Source organism: Gambusia affinis, linkage group LG01, assembly GCF_019740435.1.
Source record: "Gambusia affinis linkage group LG01, SWU_Gaff_1.0, whole genome shotgun sequence".
Classification (NCBI taxonomy): Eukaryota; Metazoa; Chordata; class Actinopteri; order Cyprinodontiformes; family Poeciliidae; genus Gambusia; species Gambusia affinis.
Window position 1 is genome coordinate 14,375,324 of NC_057868.1, and position 16,451 is coordinate 14,391,774.

Consider the following 16,451-nt stretch of genomic DNA (forward strand, 5'->3'; position numbering starts at 1 on the left):
AATAAAAACAGAACAACCCATCTGATAGTGCTTTAACTGAGGTTTCGTGGTTGGAAGCAGTGGTGCGACGGACAGCGCGTTTGGTTTTCATTAGGTCGTCTCGACACTGACCCCCTGCCCCGACTACAGCAACGTGAATCCAGCCCGCTGGCGAGGCAGGCAGGCGTGCTGCTGAGCGGAAGAGAGCCGAGCAGAGCTGATGTGCAGTCTGCACTTTTCTTTACGCGGTCCGCAGGCTGGACTGCGCTCCCGCACAGAGTGACAGAAAGCTACACGCAAAGTTGCGCGCAATGGGCATGAAGTAGCGCCGGCGGGCATCGATGGTTGGAGCTTTCTTCGCAGACAGACGCAAATACTTCCCAAAGAGTGACAGTGCTGCAGCCATGGTGAGCTGTGGGACTCCTGGAGGTTTACGCAGCGGTGACTGGTGTTCCGCTCCTCTGCTGACCGCAGCGCTGCTCAGCCTTCTGTTCGCAGGGATGCATCTAACCACCGCGTTTCCCTCCTGGAGGTTAGAGGTATGCTGTGACCACTTGGTGACCCGGAGGACTCGGAGTTAGAGCTGAGCATTAAACTAATTAAGAAGCTGGTTACCTTTTAATTCATTTTTTAACGACATATTATGTCTATATACTTGTCCAAGGTAATACATTTCCCAAAATAATCGTGATTTTTCAGGAAGTTACAACTAAATGTTAACTTTTGAAAGGCAGCACTAGTACAACAAAAGATTCTGCGCTGTGAAAAGATTGAATTTGAAAACTTGACAAACCTCTTTATCTGGAATGTCTTGAGACTTCAAAGGAGCTGGGTAATTTCCTGCTGTCTTTTTTATTATTATTTATTTATTTATAATTTATCATAAAATACTTTTATTGGGATTAAATGTTCAGCCTAATCACTACCAAAAGATGGAATCATTTAAGGTAATGGACATCAGATCTAGTTAAAGTTCAGTTCAGTTGATGTTAGATGAATACCAGAATTGGTTTGGGCAACAAAGTGGATCCTTGTAAGGTAATGTCTTCAGTGAATAGGAAAAATGTCTTCCCCTCCACATTACTTCACTTCTCTCCAGCCACCCACTGTGACAGAGAGCCTGAGGAACAGCTTTGTGTCATTTCCTCTGCCACACATTCCTATTAGCTGTCATTCAAAAGAACTGCTGCGTTAACATTTATTAGATAAACTGACAGCATAAATCCATATAAAAATGAAAGATGATTCATGGCTTTCTTTTTCTTTCTTTATTTTAGCCAATAAAAATATGAACAGTGTGGTGTTCGTATGTATTAAGCTACATAGACTTATCCCGTTTTTAAAAGAATGCTTTGCGCATCTGACTTTTTTTCTCTTTTGTCAAATATTCTTTGCAAAATAGCACAAACTCACTTAGATTGAGTGTCTGTGAACATTAAGATGCAAGTCCTGCCACATATTCGTAATGGGACTTAGGCGTGGGCTTTGACTGGACCATAAATCTGCTTTGATCTAAATAATTCCACAGTAGCTGTTGTATTTTTACAGTTGTTCTCTCCTCAACTTTTACCAGCTTTCCTACCCTTCTTGAATAACAAAAAAAATAAATAAAATAAAAATCATTCACACAGCTTGATGCAGCCATATGGGGATGATGTGTTCAGGATAATATGAAGCGCTGGTGCTCCAACTCAGACAGCATTTTGTATTGGTCTTATCTGACTAGAGCATCTTCCTACATTTCTTTCACTGTGGCAAATTGTAAGCAGGACTTCTTATTACTTTCTTTCTACTGTGACTTTTTACTTGCCACCTATCCATACAGACTAGATCTGTTTTGCTCTTGGAAGGGGTGAAGTTGGTCGCTCTGAATGTTATTTTGCGATACTTTGGTAAAGAGAGTTTAATATAACTGAATTCAATTCGAATCTGAAAATACTTTATTGAACTCAACGGGAAATTAGAAGTGAGATGACACACTTGTCAGATTTATTTGTTCCAAAACATTTTTGAAAACCACACAAATTTATCCTTGACTTTGTTATTATGTTTTGATTTGTGTTAGTCTGTCCCTAGAAAAGCCCAATGGAAAGCATTTAAGTATGTGGTCGTAGCATGACAAAATGTGAAAAAAAACTTTTGCAAGGAACTCATATGTATATCAATCAACAAACAACTTGTGTTTTAAATTATATTCAGAATGCAGCATTTGCTGAAGAAAAAAAAAAAGAATTCGTGTGTGTGTTTGTTGGAGTTGAGGAATGAAAATCATAATCCCTTGTTTATTAATTTGAGGCTAAGCTATTCCAGACTCCCTCCAGAGTCCTCAGCGATGTCTCCCCGCATGTTTTGGTCTGCGAGTTCACTCAGTCTAGAGAGAGCCTACTTCGGTCCTCGCAGTTCCCCCAATTCATCTTCATTTGAGCCAAAGCGTGAGTGTCGATGTGCAGTGACACGGTACATGGAGAGAGGGAGAGAGCTGTGCTGGCCTGAATACATCAGACGCCTCATAAGTCACAGAGTGCATGACTGCGGTGTGTCAGCGGAGGTCAGTAGAGCATATTGGGGATGTAATTTGGAAGAAAAAGAGCATTCTTTGAAAGTCGAGTGAGAGACTTTATCAAGTTTCCCAACAGAATGCGCCTGCCTCTGTTTCAGTATTTTGGAAAGGAAGTAACATATTACTCATGATGGGGCAAATCCAGAACAGGATCCAGAGGATAAGGTATGGAATGCAAAATAAAGGGAGCTCTAGTTTGCATTTGCCATCTAGTTATACCATTTTACCCCAGACAAGTGCTGCTACAGAACAAGTTGCGTCAGGTGAGGTTTTTGACTAACTCCATGATGATGTAATGACACACATGAAGAAAATATAGTTTTAAAATAAACTGTAGCTCTGTAGTGAGACAAGCCAGCTGTTTGACTGAGTCCAAAGTTTTTTCTGGGCTTTTTGCTTGTGAAAATATGCCTGATGTTTTTAGAATGCTGCTGGTCACACTGAAGGCATTGCACTTACCGTAATTCAATTCGAATGCAACTGATAACCTCTATTAACAGTACCTTAGTAAAAATTACACAGCATTTATACAAAAATATTAAACTAAAATGTCAACCACACTCCAACTGCATTAACACGGAACAGAAAAGCAGCAATTCTGCCAAGTGTTGCTAACATAATATAACACTTCACAATGTAACCGTAATGAAAGAGATGGGTGGTGCTCGTTTTGATTCCACTCCAGGACCCCTTGTGTTTTTCACAGCATTGGATTTTTCCAAATAGCGGATTTTGTGTTTCTATGAGAAAGGGAAATGTTGTAGTAGTCCTCTGTCAGCCAGCTCACCAACAGGCAATGGAACGGGCACATAGAATAAACGTTGCTTTAAAAGTCGCCCAAACAGTCTCACCAACATCTGCAGACATCTAAAGTTAAATGGAGTAAATCATATTGATATCAAATTTAGGTCAGGTCAAGTTTACTTGTGTGGCACATTTCAGCAACAAGATGATTCAAAGTACTTTACATCATAAAAATGTATCGAACAAGAGATAAACATTACATTTTGTCAAAAGTCGTCATCAAAATAATCAAGTAAATACTTGTTGATCAGTGTTCCACGTACGACTACTCACATGTGTGCTTTAAGTCTTGATCTGAAGGAACTCAGTGTTTCAGCAGTTGTGTAGTTTTCTGAAAATTTGTTACAGATTGGTGGTGCGGAGAAGCTGAATGCTGCTTCTCCATGTTTGGTTGTGGGGATGGAGAGCAGACCAGATCCAGAAAACCTGATAGAACAATAATTAATTTAAGTAAGCTCATGCTGAGGGCAACATGTCCCTCACATTTGACATCCATCCATCCATCCATTATCTGAACACCCTTCTTCCCTAATGGGGGTTACTGGTGCCTATCTCCAGCTGCGTCCCGGGCGAGAGGCGGGGTTCGCCCTGGACAGGCCGCCAGTCTGTCGCAGGGCAACACAGAGACATACAAGACAAACAACACACTCACACACACACACACACTCACACCTAGGGAGAATTTAGAGAAACCAATTAACCTGACAGTCATGCTTTTGGACTGTGGGAGGAAGCCGGAGAACCCGGAGAGGGGTGCACAGGGAGAACATGCAAACTCCATGCAGAAAGACCCCGGCCGGGAATCAAACCCAGGACCTTCTTGCTGCAAGGCAACATCTCTACCAACTGCGCCACTGTGCAGCCCCACATTTGACATAATGAAGTCATAAATGGGTGTTTTACTGGCAGCTGCCAATGGCAGACTCATCCATTCAATTCCCAAACGAGTCATTATTCATTGATCCAAAGCACATCTCCACCGCTTCAGAGTCCAGTCCAGTAGTGGTTCAAACTTGCTCCCAACATGCTGCATTGCGATTGGTGATGTAAGGTTTGGATGCAGCTGCTCTGCCATGGAAACCCATTGCATGAAGCTTTTTAGTCACAGTTCTAATACAAAGGCCAAATAAAGTTTGAAAGTCTGTCTACTGAGTCTGGGCACTATGTGCCTCAGCATCTGCTGAGCTCACTCTGTGATTTTAAGTGCTCTACCACTTCAAGACTCAGTTGCTGCTGTTCCCAGTAACTTCCACTTTGTTATATTACCACTAACCATTGACTGTGGAATATTTAGTTTGGAGGGAAATTCACAAGTGGATTTATTGCACAGATGGCATCCTATCATGTTACCGAACTGAAATTTACTGAGCTCAGGAGCAACCCATTATTTCACAGACAGTTGTTGAAGCAGCCTGCATTTTGTTGTGACTGGAATACCCAAATTCAATGACATGGAGGCATTGAATTTGGGTATTCAATGCCAAAAGTAGACTAATGTTACTTTTGGCAACATTAGTCTACGAGACCATTGGAGCCAATAAAGTATTTGATCAGGCATCTTCTTCCCCATTTTACTATTAGATCCACTGTGCAAGGCTTGAGGGAGCTGGAGTTTATCTCCAGCAGTAAATGAATGAGAAGGATGGCAGACCCTGGTTAGACCAGCTGTTGATCAAATGTCAACGGGCCACACAGAGACACAAAGGCAACCATGGAATATTTATGACTTTTTTTTTTTACAAAACAAAGCACCAGATCACAGGCTTTAAAATCTATGAGAAAATTAAAACTTCAAGTGGTATAATTTGTGTCTCATCCCCACTTTAAATGCCTTAGAGCTTCATTTCTTAGAAATGCTTTTGTACAAAAATGATTGAGAATCATACCAAACAGATTTCATCCAGACAATTGCCATTGTTTAGCACTAGCACACTCAAAGAGCAGAGCAAGTGGAGCTCTGTGCCCATTACTGATCCAGCTACGGGTCGATCCATCTGGTCCGTCAAGAGTCACTCTTATCTCATGAGTCCATAAAACCTTTGACAAATCTGTCTTCAGATGTGTCTTGGCCCAGTCTTGACATTTCAACTTGGTGATCGGGTTTCAGCCGTCCTTATTTTGGCCATGTCTCTTGTACTTCAGGGCCTTCCTGGTAGGATGCAGTACTGGAATGTGAGCAATGGAAGAAAACGGGATCCTGGCAGCTTCACGTTTGGTTTTTCTCAAATCTTTGGGAGTTGATTTACCAGTTTTTTTCTCAACATGTTTCTTGCGACCCTGCTGACTATTAGCAGCAAACAGTTTGATGGTTCTGTAATCACACCCAAATATCTTAGCAGTTTCAAGGGTGCTGCATCCCTCTGAAAGACTTTTTACAATTTTTGGACTTTTCAGAGTCGCTTAAATCTCTTCTTGTCCCCATTTTGCCTGAGGAAAAGAAACTGCCTAATAATTATGGTTGATCTCCTTAGGAACGACCCTCCCTCATTAAACAAAGCATTCAAGTTTATACAGCTTGGAGTTGGAGAATTTGCATAAAAATGATATGGTCAAAACTAAAACTTGCCTAGTAAAAGTGTACACAGTGTATATCAGGTAGAAATTCTGACCAGAAATGCTGTTCTCTTTCTCCCTAAATTTCCTGACAGATTTGTTGGGTGCACACCACCTCCTATTTACATTTCCTGTCTAATTAATCCTCTTATGGTAAGTTTAAAGAGTCTTAAGTAGTGATCACATAAACCATACCATGCCATGGTGCTTTTGAGATCGGAGTTGCTTTAACCCTCCCGTGGTCTTAGCTCATTACTCAGGAGGAGTGCGCTAAATGTCATGGTTGGGCAGTGGGGAAGTTGGGGAGGTCAGTGCAAAGAGTAAAAAACCTGTGAGGTCTACATGATTCCATCTCTTAAGACAGAAGGGTTAGGATAGTAGAAGTCCACTTTAGTCTCGGGCTCTCTTACGGTTAGCTCCCAACTCCAGCACCGACTAATCTGAATGACACTGTATGAAGATGCTGATCCAATAGATGCAGAGGTGGCTTCCAGCTGCACTGGCGCCCACCTCACCTTTAACAGGAAGCCACTTCAAAAGGTCTGAACCAGATCTTTAATACGGTGCTCACTTTGATTTTGAAGTCGAAGCGAGCACTCTGTCCTCACTTCGCAATCTGTAATGTGAAACATTAAAGGTTTTTGCTTTGTCCAAGGAAGAAGCTCACACCACCATGTTGGTCATCGGGATCCGCAAAGAGGCCCGCTCACAAGTCCTCCACCTGTCCAGGAACAAGCGCTACACCCTGACCCCAGAGCAGCTCAAATGGGACAAATTCAAGCTAACTTATAAGTATTTACTCACACACCGTTCCCTTATTAGCACAGTTAAGTAGACAAGAGCATACCAAGACTTTGAGGGCGATGACACTAACACCAAGACCAAAGTATAGGAAGAGAAAACTAATGGGACACAGTTTTTATAATCATTGCTCTGTTCATAACAATGCAGCTGTTGATACAAACATTTAGAGAAAACACGTCTGTTGCATTTCATTAGTAAACTGGCACTTCCTCAGACAGAGGCAATGCCGCAACATTTAAGGGAACCCAAACTTGTACGTCGGCAGACCCTCAGCTACATGCTACTGCTTGTTCAATGAATCTGGCAAGCTGGTAACAAGATCAAACAGACCAATCTGTTGGACACATATGTGCTGCCAAATGTTAGCTAACTTAGCATTAGTTGCAGGCAGAGTGAGTAAAATTGGGTGGCTTAATGGTCTTTTTTTGTGTGTCTTGTACAGATAGAAAAATACCCAAGTATTTGCAGTGGAAGTTATTTATTCTAGGTGTTTTCTCATGTCTCAAGTAAAAAAGAAAACTGTAGGGATGAAAACTGAAAGAGGGATGTTGCAGTCACGGTCTTGATTGGTTTGAGAAAAAAGTCCTGAGATCATTATATCCCAGACATTAAAAAAAAGTAGAAATGTAGTCAAGATTTAGACAAGACGAAGAATTAGATAATGTAGTCTCCTTACCGGTCTTGAGTGCTACACAAAACAGCTTCTTGCAGAAAGTGCTGAATAAATACAAATTTACTCGAAGCAATGCACGTACCACAGTCACGTTGGTTTTAGCAGGACAATACAAACACTTTCGTCTTAGTCAAAGTCTGCCTTTGCAAATATTCAAAACATTTCTGAAGGTACTTAAATATGACATCTGTGGATGTGGTTTGAAGAAATTGTTTATTCTGAATGGAAAAGCTTGCCATGTTTTTCTCACTCATTCCAAGGCACACACTGACTTGTTATCCACCAAAAGTGGCTCCACATCCCCGCCATGCTTAACTATAGAAAGTTATTATCAAATTGTACAGAAAAGACTTCAAACTGTTTGGATCCTATTGTACAAATTGCTTTGAAGAAAACCTTCACCAGTTTTTACGCCCTCTGGCGTCCTCAGTCAGCCCATAAACTCTTCAGTAAGACTGAATTAGAAAAGCCAACACTGAATTTCACCAACTGCGGTGATCTAAAACTCCCTACAAAAAGACTACAGACAATCTGATTAACACATAACCCTCATTAAAAGTTCCTGCACAGATCTAACCCTGGCTGAGATACTCAAGAAGATGAAGTAATGGAGCTGTACTCAGCGACACTTGTGGGAATGTGTGCACTACCGAACAGTAGCTGCTGTGTTTTTCTTCTATTACGTTTTTTGATTTTTGCTGACTCCTCAGCTGCAGGGAGGAATGCGTACAGAGAGCAGGACTAACGGCACGGTGCTTCCCAACAGGTTGCTGTCTTTTCCTACAAACCTGATAAATGCCAGCGACACACGTCGAGGCATTGCCAGGGCTTTTGGCCTGTGGAGTGACGTTTCCCCGTTCTCATTCAGAGAGGTGCCAGCTGACGAGGAGGCAGACATTAAGATTGGTGGGTGCTTGCTCTGCCTGCATGCTGCTGTCTCCAACAGATGTTGCTTGGCACCCGGCTCCAGAGTTCTGCTTTGCTGTTGCTTTTCCTTAAATTGCTATGTGCCGAGACTAAGGTACAAAGCCTATATTCAGCATGATTCATAATTCTGCAAGAAGAAAAAAACTGTAAATGCTTGACGGCTTCCATAGCAAAACGGTGTGAAATATGCTTTATTCGTACTTCTGGGACTAAACTCAAGAGCCTGGCATAAATTGTCAGTGACAAGGAGAGGCATGGTTGTCATCCTGCAGGATGAGGCTTTAGCAAAGAGCTCTCTGTCTTGTAATTCATCACTTCCCATCTGCAGTCTGCAGAGAGCAGAAATAATGGGATGAGGGCTTCCCTCCTTGACTCAGAGGTGTGCGTTCTTCTCTCTGTCTTGGCAGGATTTTACCCGGTCAACCACACGGACTGCTGGCAGTCCTACCTGCACCACTGTTTTGACGGCATCACGGGTGAACTGGCTCACGCCTTCTTCCCTCCAACGGGCGAGATCCACTTTGACGACCACGAATACTGGATTCTGGGAGACATGCGCTTCAGCTGGAAGAAAGGTAGGAATTTATTTATTTATTTTTTATTTTTGCACCCACAGACAATTAGTTAAGTGAACGACAATCGCAGTTACGTTTGTGTTGCAGGGGTTTGGCTGACAGACATCGTCCACGTGGCAACGCATGAAATCGGCCACGTCCTCGGACTCATGCACTCTATGGATCCGAAGACTATAATGCACCTGAATGCTACTCTGACAGGACGCAAGCAGATCACGCAGGATGAGGTCTGGGGTTTGCACCGTCTCTATGGTACGTTTGTTGTTTAGACTTCCCTGTCGGACCAGAGCAAGGTTTTAGAAAGTTACCATTTAAAACTGCTAAATATTTTCTATATTACCGTTTTGGCTAGTGCAAGGAGTGTCATTTACTCAAAACTCAAAAAGATCAAAGTAGCATGGAGAATGTGGGCAAAAAAAAAAAAAGAAAGACTGAAACATCTGTGGCATAAAGGGATAATGCCTGAAATATTTTTAATCAAGGAATGAAAAGTGTCTAACACTGATGCCAAGGCAAGCTGATATGTGAGTGAAGACAGGTGAGCGAAGACTTTTGGCAACATAGTGTAAGTGGTTAGTGGATGTAAAAAAAAACAAACAAAAAAAACATTGACAGCACTGCAATAATAGCACCTGTACTCAGTACTGACAGAGCTGAGCAATGATTCCCAAACAATTGATCTCAATACACACACACACACACACACATTTGTGCATCAGGACAGATGACATACATCAAAGACGTCACAGGGCTTGTATTGTCCACAAGATCCTTTTTCAATATAATGCCATACGTAGAAATAAAAAAAAAGAAATAATTATTTAATGAAGGACACCAGGTTTTCACTCTAAACATGACATTTCCCTCACACCTGTCCAACTGAGCACAGGTGAGACTACATTTGTCATCACTTCTTTTTGACTGGTCATCATGCTTGTTGGAAAGCAAATGATTGCTATCTCTTCCCCAGATGCCAGATGGTGTATATATATATATATATATATATATATATATACATATATATATATATATATATGCTATATAGATTAGATTTTTTAATTGATGGTAGTTAAATTTAAGGAATAAAAAATTTTACCATTCACAGTTTGAAAAGGCTTAGACAGTCATGGCAAGAAAACCAAAGAATTAACACTTATTAAATCACAGTTAGCATGTTACAAATTTTTACATATTTGTAAAGCAGCGGCTTGTAGGCTAGTTAAAAGAGCAGATAGCCAGACTAATTAGTATGAACGTTTTGCTAGTGTCAATCCGTACGAAGCAAAATAACAAACAAGTATAATGTTATGCAGAATAAACACTTATTTGCTAAATTAAATTATTTTTTATCAGTAGAAGGAATCATTCCTCTCTTTCTGTTTTAGATCAAATAAGTTATTGTTAATGATTTTTTTTCTTTAAAATCTATTTACGTAAGATGCACCTAGACTGGTGCATTGGTAATTCATCTAAGAGGTTCTTAAATAACTAGAGACCAAGCAGTGTGTCCAGTTTTCCAACAACATAAAAACCAACTTAGTAACTTAGTAACTTAGTTCTTTTATTTATTTTTTCTATTAAATTATTACCAAGTAGTGCCTGGTAATAACTTGTTTGGAAGAAATATTTGATTTCCTCACATTGCCATCTTTCACCTGGTTTTACATGCAGCACATCTTGCAGAACTGATTAATCATCACTGCTGTTTTAAAAAGCAAAATGAGAGCTTGAACCCTCTTATTAGTCCAAACAATCTGCTGGAACTGTAGGCCTAGGAAGGGAAGAACATGAACAAAACGATCAAATTTATCTGTGAATGACAAAAAAAAAAGCTGAAACATTTTGTACTCTGATCCTGGAATTGGAGGAATTACACCCAGATAAACACGTTAAAAACTGGTTAAATAACACGCAGTGACACATTTTTGGATCAGAACCAAAGGGAAAACAGACCACCGAGTTTGTCTTTGACGCTGACAGCCAACGTGGCATTAATGCACATTGCATAAAGTCACGAGTCGTCATTAGTGTGTATTACAGTGACTCATTTTTGTTGGCACAAAAAAATGGATCGGGGATCCAGCTTTTCTCTTTGCTGCTGACTGAGAGCTGCGTGTCTGTCTGGTCCTGCTCCTCCTAAATCCACCCTCTAACCTCCCCGCTCTTTCTTCCAGGATGTTTGGATCGCTTATTTATCTGTCCTTCCTGGGCTCGGAAAGGCTACTGCGACAGCAAGCGCAGGCTCATGCAGAGGCACTGCCCGTCCAGCTGTGATTTCTGTTACGGTAAGGCAGCAGAGAGCAGCAGCAGAGAGCAGCAGCAGCCAGGGGAGGAAAAAAGAAAAAAAAGAAAAAAATAAAGCTTTCACAGCGTAAAGAGCTGCTGTGAACCGTTTGCCAATGGAACAGCTGGAGCCAACAGGCCCAACCTCGTAGAGCTGTGATGGAGTTTTTTTAAGAGTGTGATTTAAGAGGGAATTAAAGAGTATTTCTACTGAAGGAGAAGCCTTTCCTCCAGGCTCAGCAGAGCTGGTGCCTGTTGGCTGCCACCCAAAGGGACCTGCTTCGCGTGCAGCCCACCACATCAGCAGTCTGAGCTCCTCTTTAGGCTCCACTGCGGGACGCTTCTCTTGCACAACAGGAAACGGCCCCTCCAAACTATCACAACCCTTCGCATTTCTTGGCTTTCCAGTGGGTTTTGTCAGCAACGGGGGGACAGTTCGGAGACAAGCGCGAGGATACGATTTCTGGCCTGCAGGAATCTGTTCCTCATTGTTGATTTCAGAGACGCTGTACGGCTGTGGAAAATTCCAGAGCGACTCCAAACCGCTGGAATTTCAGACTGTGGCTTGAGGGTTAGAGACGCACAGGGTCAATTGGGATTTTTGCGGCATTAACGAGAAAATGAGGGGCTCTTAAGCAGCCTAAGAGCTGATCACAGACTGCTCCGTTGTGTTTGTCAGAAGCCAGATGGGAGATGTTATAATGACAGGAGCCCCACGTCCCCGACAGGTCAGCATCACTCTCTCAGGCGAGGGTTGGATCGTGACATTTATGATGATCGGGTTTCAGTGGAGGTGCTTATCGGGGAACAGTGTTGTATTTTTATATTACAAGTGAAACTGAGATGAAACTATTTTTTTCATAATATGTCTTAATAGTATTGGGGTTTTGTGGGACAGACCAACACAAAGGTCCATATACTTGTGAAGTTGAAGATTCCCATCTTCTATTTTGGACTAGTTTAAATAACGTCCACTTAGACACTCTTTTAGTGTGTGGCTGAAGGCAGAAGGATCTGCTGGTCATCCTACAGCGGAGCCCTGTTGATAAAAGAATAAAGATGGCGGAAGCATACCAGAACGGGAAAGAGAAACGGTCCAAACAGAAGCCAGTGTGGGATGAAAAATGCTCTTTTTGCAGTTCTGCTGTGAAATGCAAACACTCGGCAAAAATCCTTATGTCACGCCGTAACAGTGCCGATTCAGCCGAGCTGCTTGGCGGAGCAGCGTCAGTTTCTCATTCAAAAATTAGTGATGTGCTACGACAGAAAAGCGGAGGACACGACAGAGACAGACGGTAACATTATAAGAGAAAACGTGGCGGCAAATAAACAGGTTGATTTTGGGGTCGCGAGTTAAAGAATTTCATGGAGGGAAGTTTTAGCTTTCCTTCAAGAGTAACCACAGACTCGTCTGTATGAACATCTGTCTGTTCATGGAGATTTAAGTGTTTCACATATTTATTTATTTTTATTTCTATACAGCAATCTAAGCGATTCCTGTTTTGTTATATTTCACAAATGTCTAAATTCAATAATAAGAGAAAACTACAATTTCCTGTTTATCCACTCAGTATTTAATATGGCTGACATATAAATAATGTTTTTGGGTTTTTTTTTTTATTTAATTTAGCATATTGTGAAACATTCAGCCCTTCATGCTTTTGAAAGACGGTTAGACTTGAGAGAAACCTCAAGTTGTTAAGAAAATGACCACTTATCAATTAATCCTTAGTTGATCAACCCTACACTAACTCATAAACCAGTGACTTACACCAAATTACTACATAGAGTCTACCTATGTGCCATTTAATGGCAGTAGAAATACAGCTGTGCAGATCTTTAAGCATACATCATAAAGACTAGAGGCAGCTCACAGATAAAACTATAAAGAAGTTTAAATCAGGATTAGCTGGTAAAACGATATCCAAAAATTTGAATATCTCACCAAGCACTGCTCAGTCCATTAGCCAGGAATGGAAAGAGAATGGCACTACAGTAGACGTGCCAACAGCTGTTTATATAAACTGAAAGTCTAAAGCTAGAATAGGATTAATCAGAGACGCAGCCAAGATGTGATGAAGGTGCATAGGTCCACAGCTAAAGCTAGGATAGCTTCAGCAGGTTGAGTATTTATTGTGCAGTCCACAAATCTGGCCTTTTTGAAAAGGAGCAAGAAGAAATTTATTGTTGCGTTAAAACTGGGCTAAATTGATTAAAAGATCATTAGTGGCTGCTGAAGACTTGAAACTTCGGGTTGGAGGTTTTCTGTCTCATGTGGCCGTGACATGATAACGTACAGTCGCTCTACAATGGGGTGTGGTTTACATCAAACAACATTTGTGCAAGAATGGCCCAGTCAAAGTCCGGGTTGTAAAATGCATCAAGAATCTGTGGTAAGATTTGAAAATTAAATCAACAAATCCGCTTAATCCATCTTATTTTGTAGAGAAGAATGACCATCAGTGGCCGTTCCTGTTAAGGTCATCTCTGTGATCGTAGCTGGAATAGCATGATAATAATAATAATAATAATAATAATAATAATAATAATAATAATAATAATAATAATAATAATAATAATCTAGAACATAAATGCTGACTAAACTGCTGGAGAATGATGGGTGGATGGAGGATAAATGCAAAGTTTTCAGATGTTTCTTTGTAAACATCTGGGGGGAAAAAACACATGTATGTATGTTTGATGTCCTTTTTTGCCCCATGAAATCCCAACACTAATGCTGAAGTTTGTGGACGAAATATGTACAAGTTCAAGAGGTTTTGACTGACTTCCCAAAGCTCTGAATGACGCTTCGCTACCAGCTGCTCTCGTTAAAGGAATAAACAAATTGATTGGATATCTACATCCTTTTTTTTTGTTTTCCCTCTAACGTGTTCATTCCCGTTACAGAATTTCCTTTTCCCACTGCTGCTCCCACACCCACTCCACCTAGGACCAAACACAAGCTGGTCACTGAGGGAAAGAAGCTAACTTTTCGCTGTGGGAAGAAAATCGCATCAAAGAGAGGCAATATATAGTAAGTTCATGTGACGCGTCGTGACGCGTCCTATAGCTGCGTTGATGTCACGCTACTCCAACAGGGTCTGCCTTCTGTTTCAGCTGGTACAAAGACGGGGAGCTGCTGGAGCACTCTCACCCAAACTACATTTCCTTGAAAGACGATCACATCACCATAGTGGCCAACGCCATCAACGAAGGCACATACACTTGCATCGTAAAGAAAAGGGACAAAGTTCTCACAAACTACTCATGGAGGGTACGAGTGCGCTTCTGATGGAAAGCCGCAGAGCACACAGGAACTCTAGGGCACATATTTCAATTTTAAAAAAGAAAAAGAATCTTGTATCATCCATAAAACATGCCTGCCTTTCATTGTCATTTTGTATGAAACTGAATGTACAAAAAAAAGAATAAATTTTTGTACATGCAAACAATAAATGGTTTATACTACCCAACACTGAAAAGCTTTTTTGGTTTTGTTTGGCAAATGTGTAGTTGTTTTAAGCAACTTTAATTTTATTGGAATGGTATCATGGGATCTGAAAAAATACCAGATTTTAAATCCAAATTCTGCCAGAAAACCCAAGAGATTAGAATTGGGTCTTTCGCCCAGGACTCCGCAGAACCCAAAGAAATTTAGGACTGAAAAAATTAATGAATTAAAACTAATCAAAACTAATTTTGTAGTCACTTGATTGTTAATATTTAAGTCAAAACTGTACCAAAGAAAAAAACATTTTTCATTTCAGTAAAAAAAAACAAAAAAAAACCAGCCTGTAAATATGTTCTCCCAAAACTCCTCAGGTGGCATGCTTTTAGCTTTTTTTTTTTTTTCAAAATTCTGTAAACAAAATATCTAAGTAAAAATATCTAAGACGCACCTTTTGCTACCCAATTAATAGGTTAATTGAAACAATAATTATTAAATCAACCCTAAACTGTATTGATAAGTCAAGCAAAAAGAACTGAGCTTTTCACGATGTCAGAAATATTTATTATGCTGAAGATGTATCCTTTGCTGCAAATGATTAAGCATGCTAAAGAAATGCTATGTTGTTGAATGCTAACTTGTATTTTAAAAAGGAACTGAAGTATTTATTTGCATCTTTTAAGGTATTTCTAATGTTGTTCCAATTTTTTTTTTTTTTAAAAAAAGGCTTCAGCAGTTTAATGAAAAACATGCAAATTGTGTATCTGATGAGAATAACTGATAGAATAATTGAACTGAATGCTAAAATAATCCCTTGCTGCAGCTCTCTGTACGCTAATATATATTTTTTAACCCTCCAGTGGTCTGAGTGTGATGATCAGAAGGAGCGGGGCAGATATCACGGTCGGACAGCGTGTAAAACATGGGGCTGTCCCGTGAGACCACCCAAATCCACACAGACAAAAAAAAACCAACTGTCGTAGAACTGTCCACACATGGGGTCAGCGCGACCCCGCCGGAACCACACACAGGGTAAAAGGTTTGTGGAGGCTTTTGACATCACATATAGTGTTGTCCTAAAAGGAAGTTGTGAAAAGAATTGAGGGGGATGATAATGAGTGTGACACCAGTGATTTTTGTTGGGGTTTTCACTTCTCTAAAGTTCCATCACAGTCCAGCATTAAAAGAGAAAACCTGTGGGTGTGAGAGATAATTCAACACCATCGGGGGGAAAAGAGCTGATTTCTTTAAATAAAAATAAAAAAATCAACCCTATTTAAAAAAATAAATAAATACAAATCTCCCCCACTCCACACAAAAGTAAATCTTTACACAGTCGATGAGGTTTTTCTTTTCAGCGCCCCCCAAAAGTCACAGAAGTCGTTTTCTCTGATGCAGCGTAATTTACACACCAAACTGAGCCACTGAAGCAAAAAAAATAAATAAATTTAAAAAATGAGCCGTAATTTCAGCGGCCTTTGGAGATATCTGGACCTTAAAACCGCACACGGAACATCTCAGACGTCTAGCTTACTTTACTAGGCTGACATCGAGGCCAGCAGTCTGCCTCCAGGGACTCCGCAGCCAGCCCCACTCGCAGCTCTTTCCAAGCTCATTCAACACATCAGGTGTAATAATCTGCAGAAGGGGCTGCGGCGGAGGCAGGGGACAGATAAAACTGATTAATGAATTTTTCCATTTACGGCTGTCTGCAGAAGAACCAGGACAAGAGGCGGGGTGGAGGCGAGAGGGAGGTGGGAGGAGGTTCTACCCCTCCAGCGAAAGCAGCTCCCAGTCTCGCAGGAACCGAAGCGAGACTGTTTATTTTTCTTTGGCTCTCAATCA

At 40.9% G+C, this 16,451-nt stretch overlaps 1 protein-coding gene across 2 annotated transcripts; it reads left to right on the forward strand.

Annotated features, from left to right (window-relative positions):
• The first annotated feature begins 20 nt into the window (after positions 1-20).
• mmp23ba (matrix metallopeptidase 23ba) lies at positions 21-14,633 on the forward strand. 2 transcript variants are annotated; one of them, XM_044121267.1, is made up of 8 exons: positions 21-518; positions 6,552-6,688; positions 8,140-8,279; positions 8,708-8,875; positions 8,963-9,127; positions 11,050-11,160; positions 14,066-14,192; positions 14,276-14,633. In XM_044121267.1, the coding sequence occupies exons 1-8, from the start codon at positions 321-323 to the stop codon at positions 14,448-14,450; spliced, it is 1,221 nt and encodes a 406-aa protein (XP_043977202.1). In that variant the 5' UTR covers positions 21-320; the 3' UTR covers positions 14,451-14,633. The 2 variants fall into 2 exon arrangements, with proteins under 2 accessions (XP_043977202.1, XP_043977210.1); XM_044121275.1 differs by having other exon boundaries at positions 395-518; positions 6,556-6,688.
• Positions 14,634-16,451: the final 1,818 nt, after the last annotated feature.

Excerpts from the sequence above, each read along its gene's own strand:
- mmp23ba (XM_044121267.1), top strand. The coding sequence starts at position 321 with ATGGTTGGAGCTTTCTTCGCAGACAGACGCAAATACTTCCCAAAGAGT. Across the intron at positions 519-6,551 it reads TTCCCTCCTGGAGGTTAGAG|GAAGAAGCTCACACCACCAT; the intron begins GTATGCTGTGAC and ends GCTTTGTCCAAG. Across the intron at positions 8,280-8,707 it reads GGAGGCAGACATTAAGATTG|GATTTTACCCGGTCAACCAC; the intron begins GTGGGTGCTTGC and ends CTGTCTTGGCAG.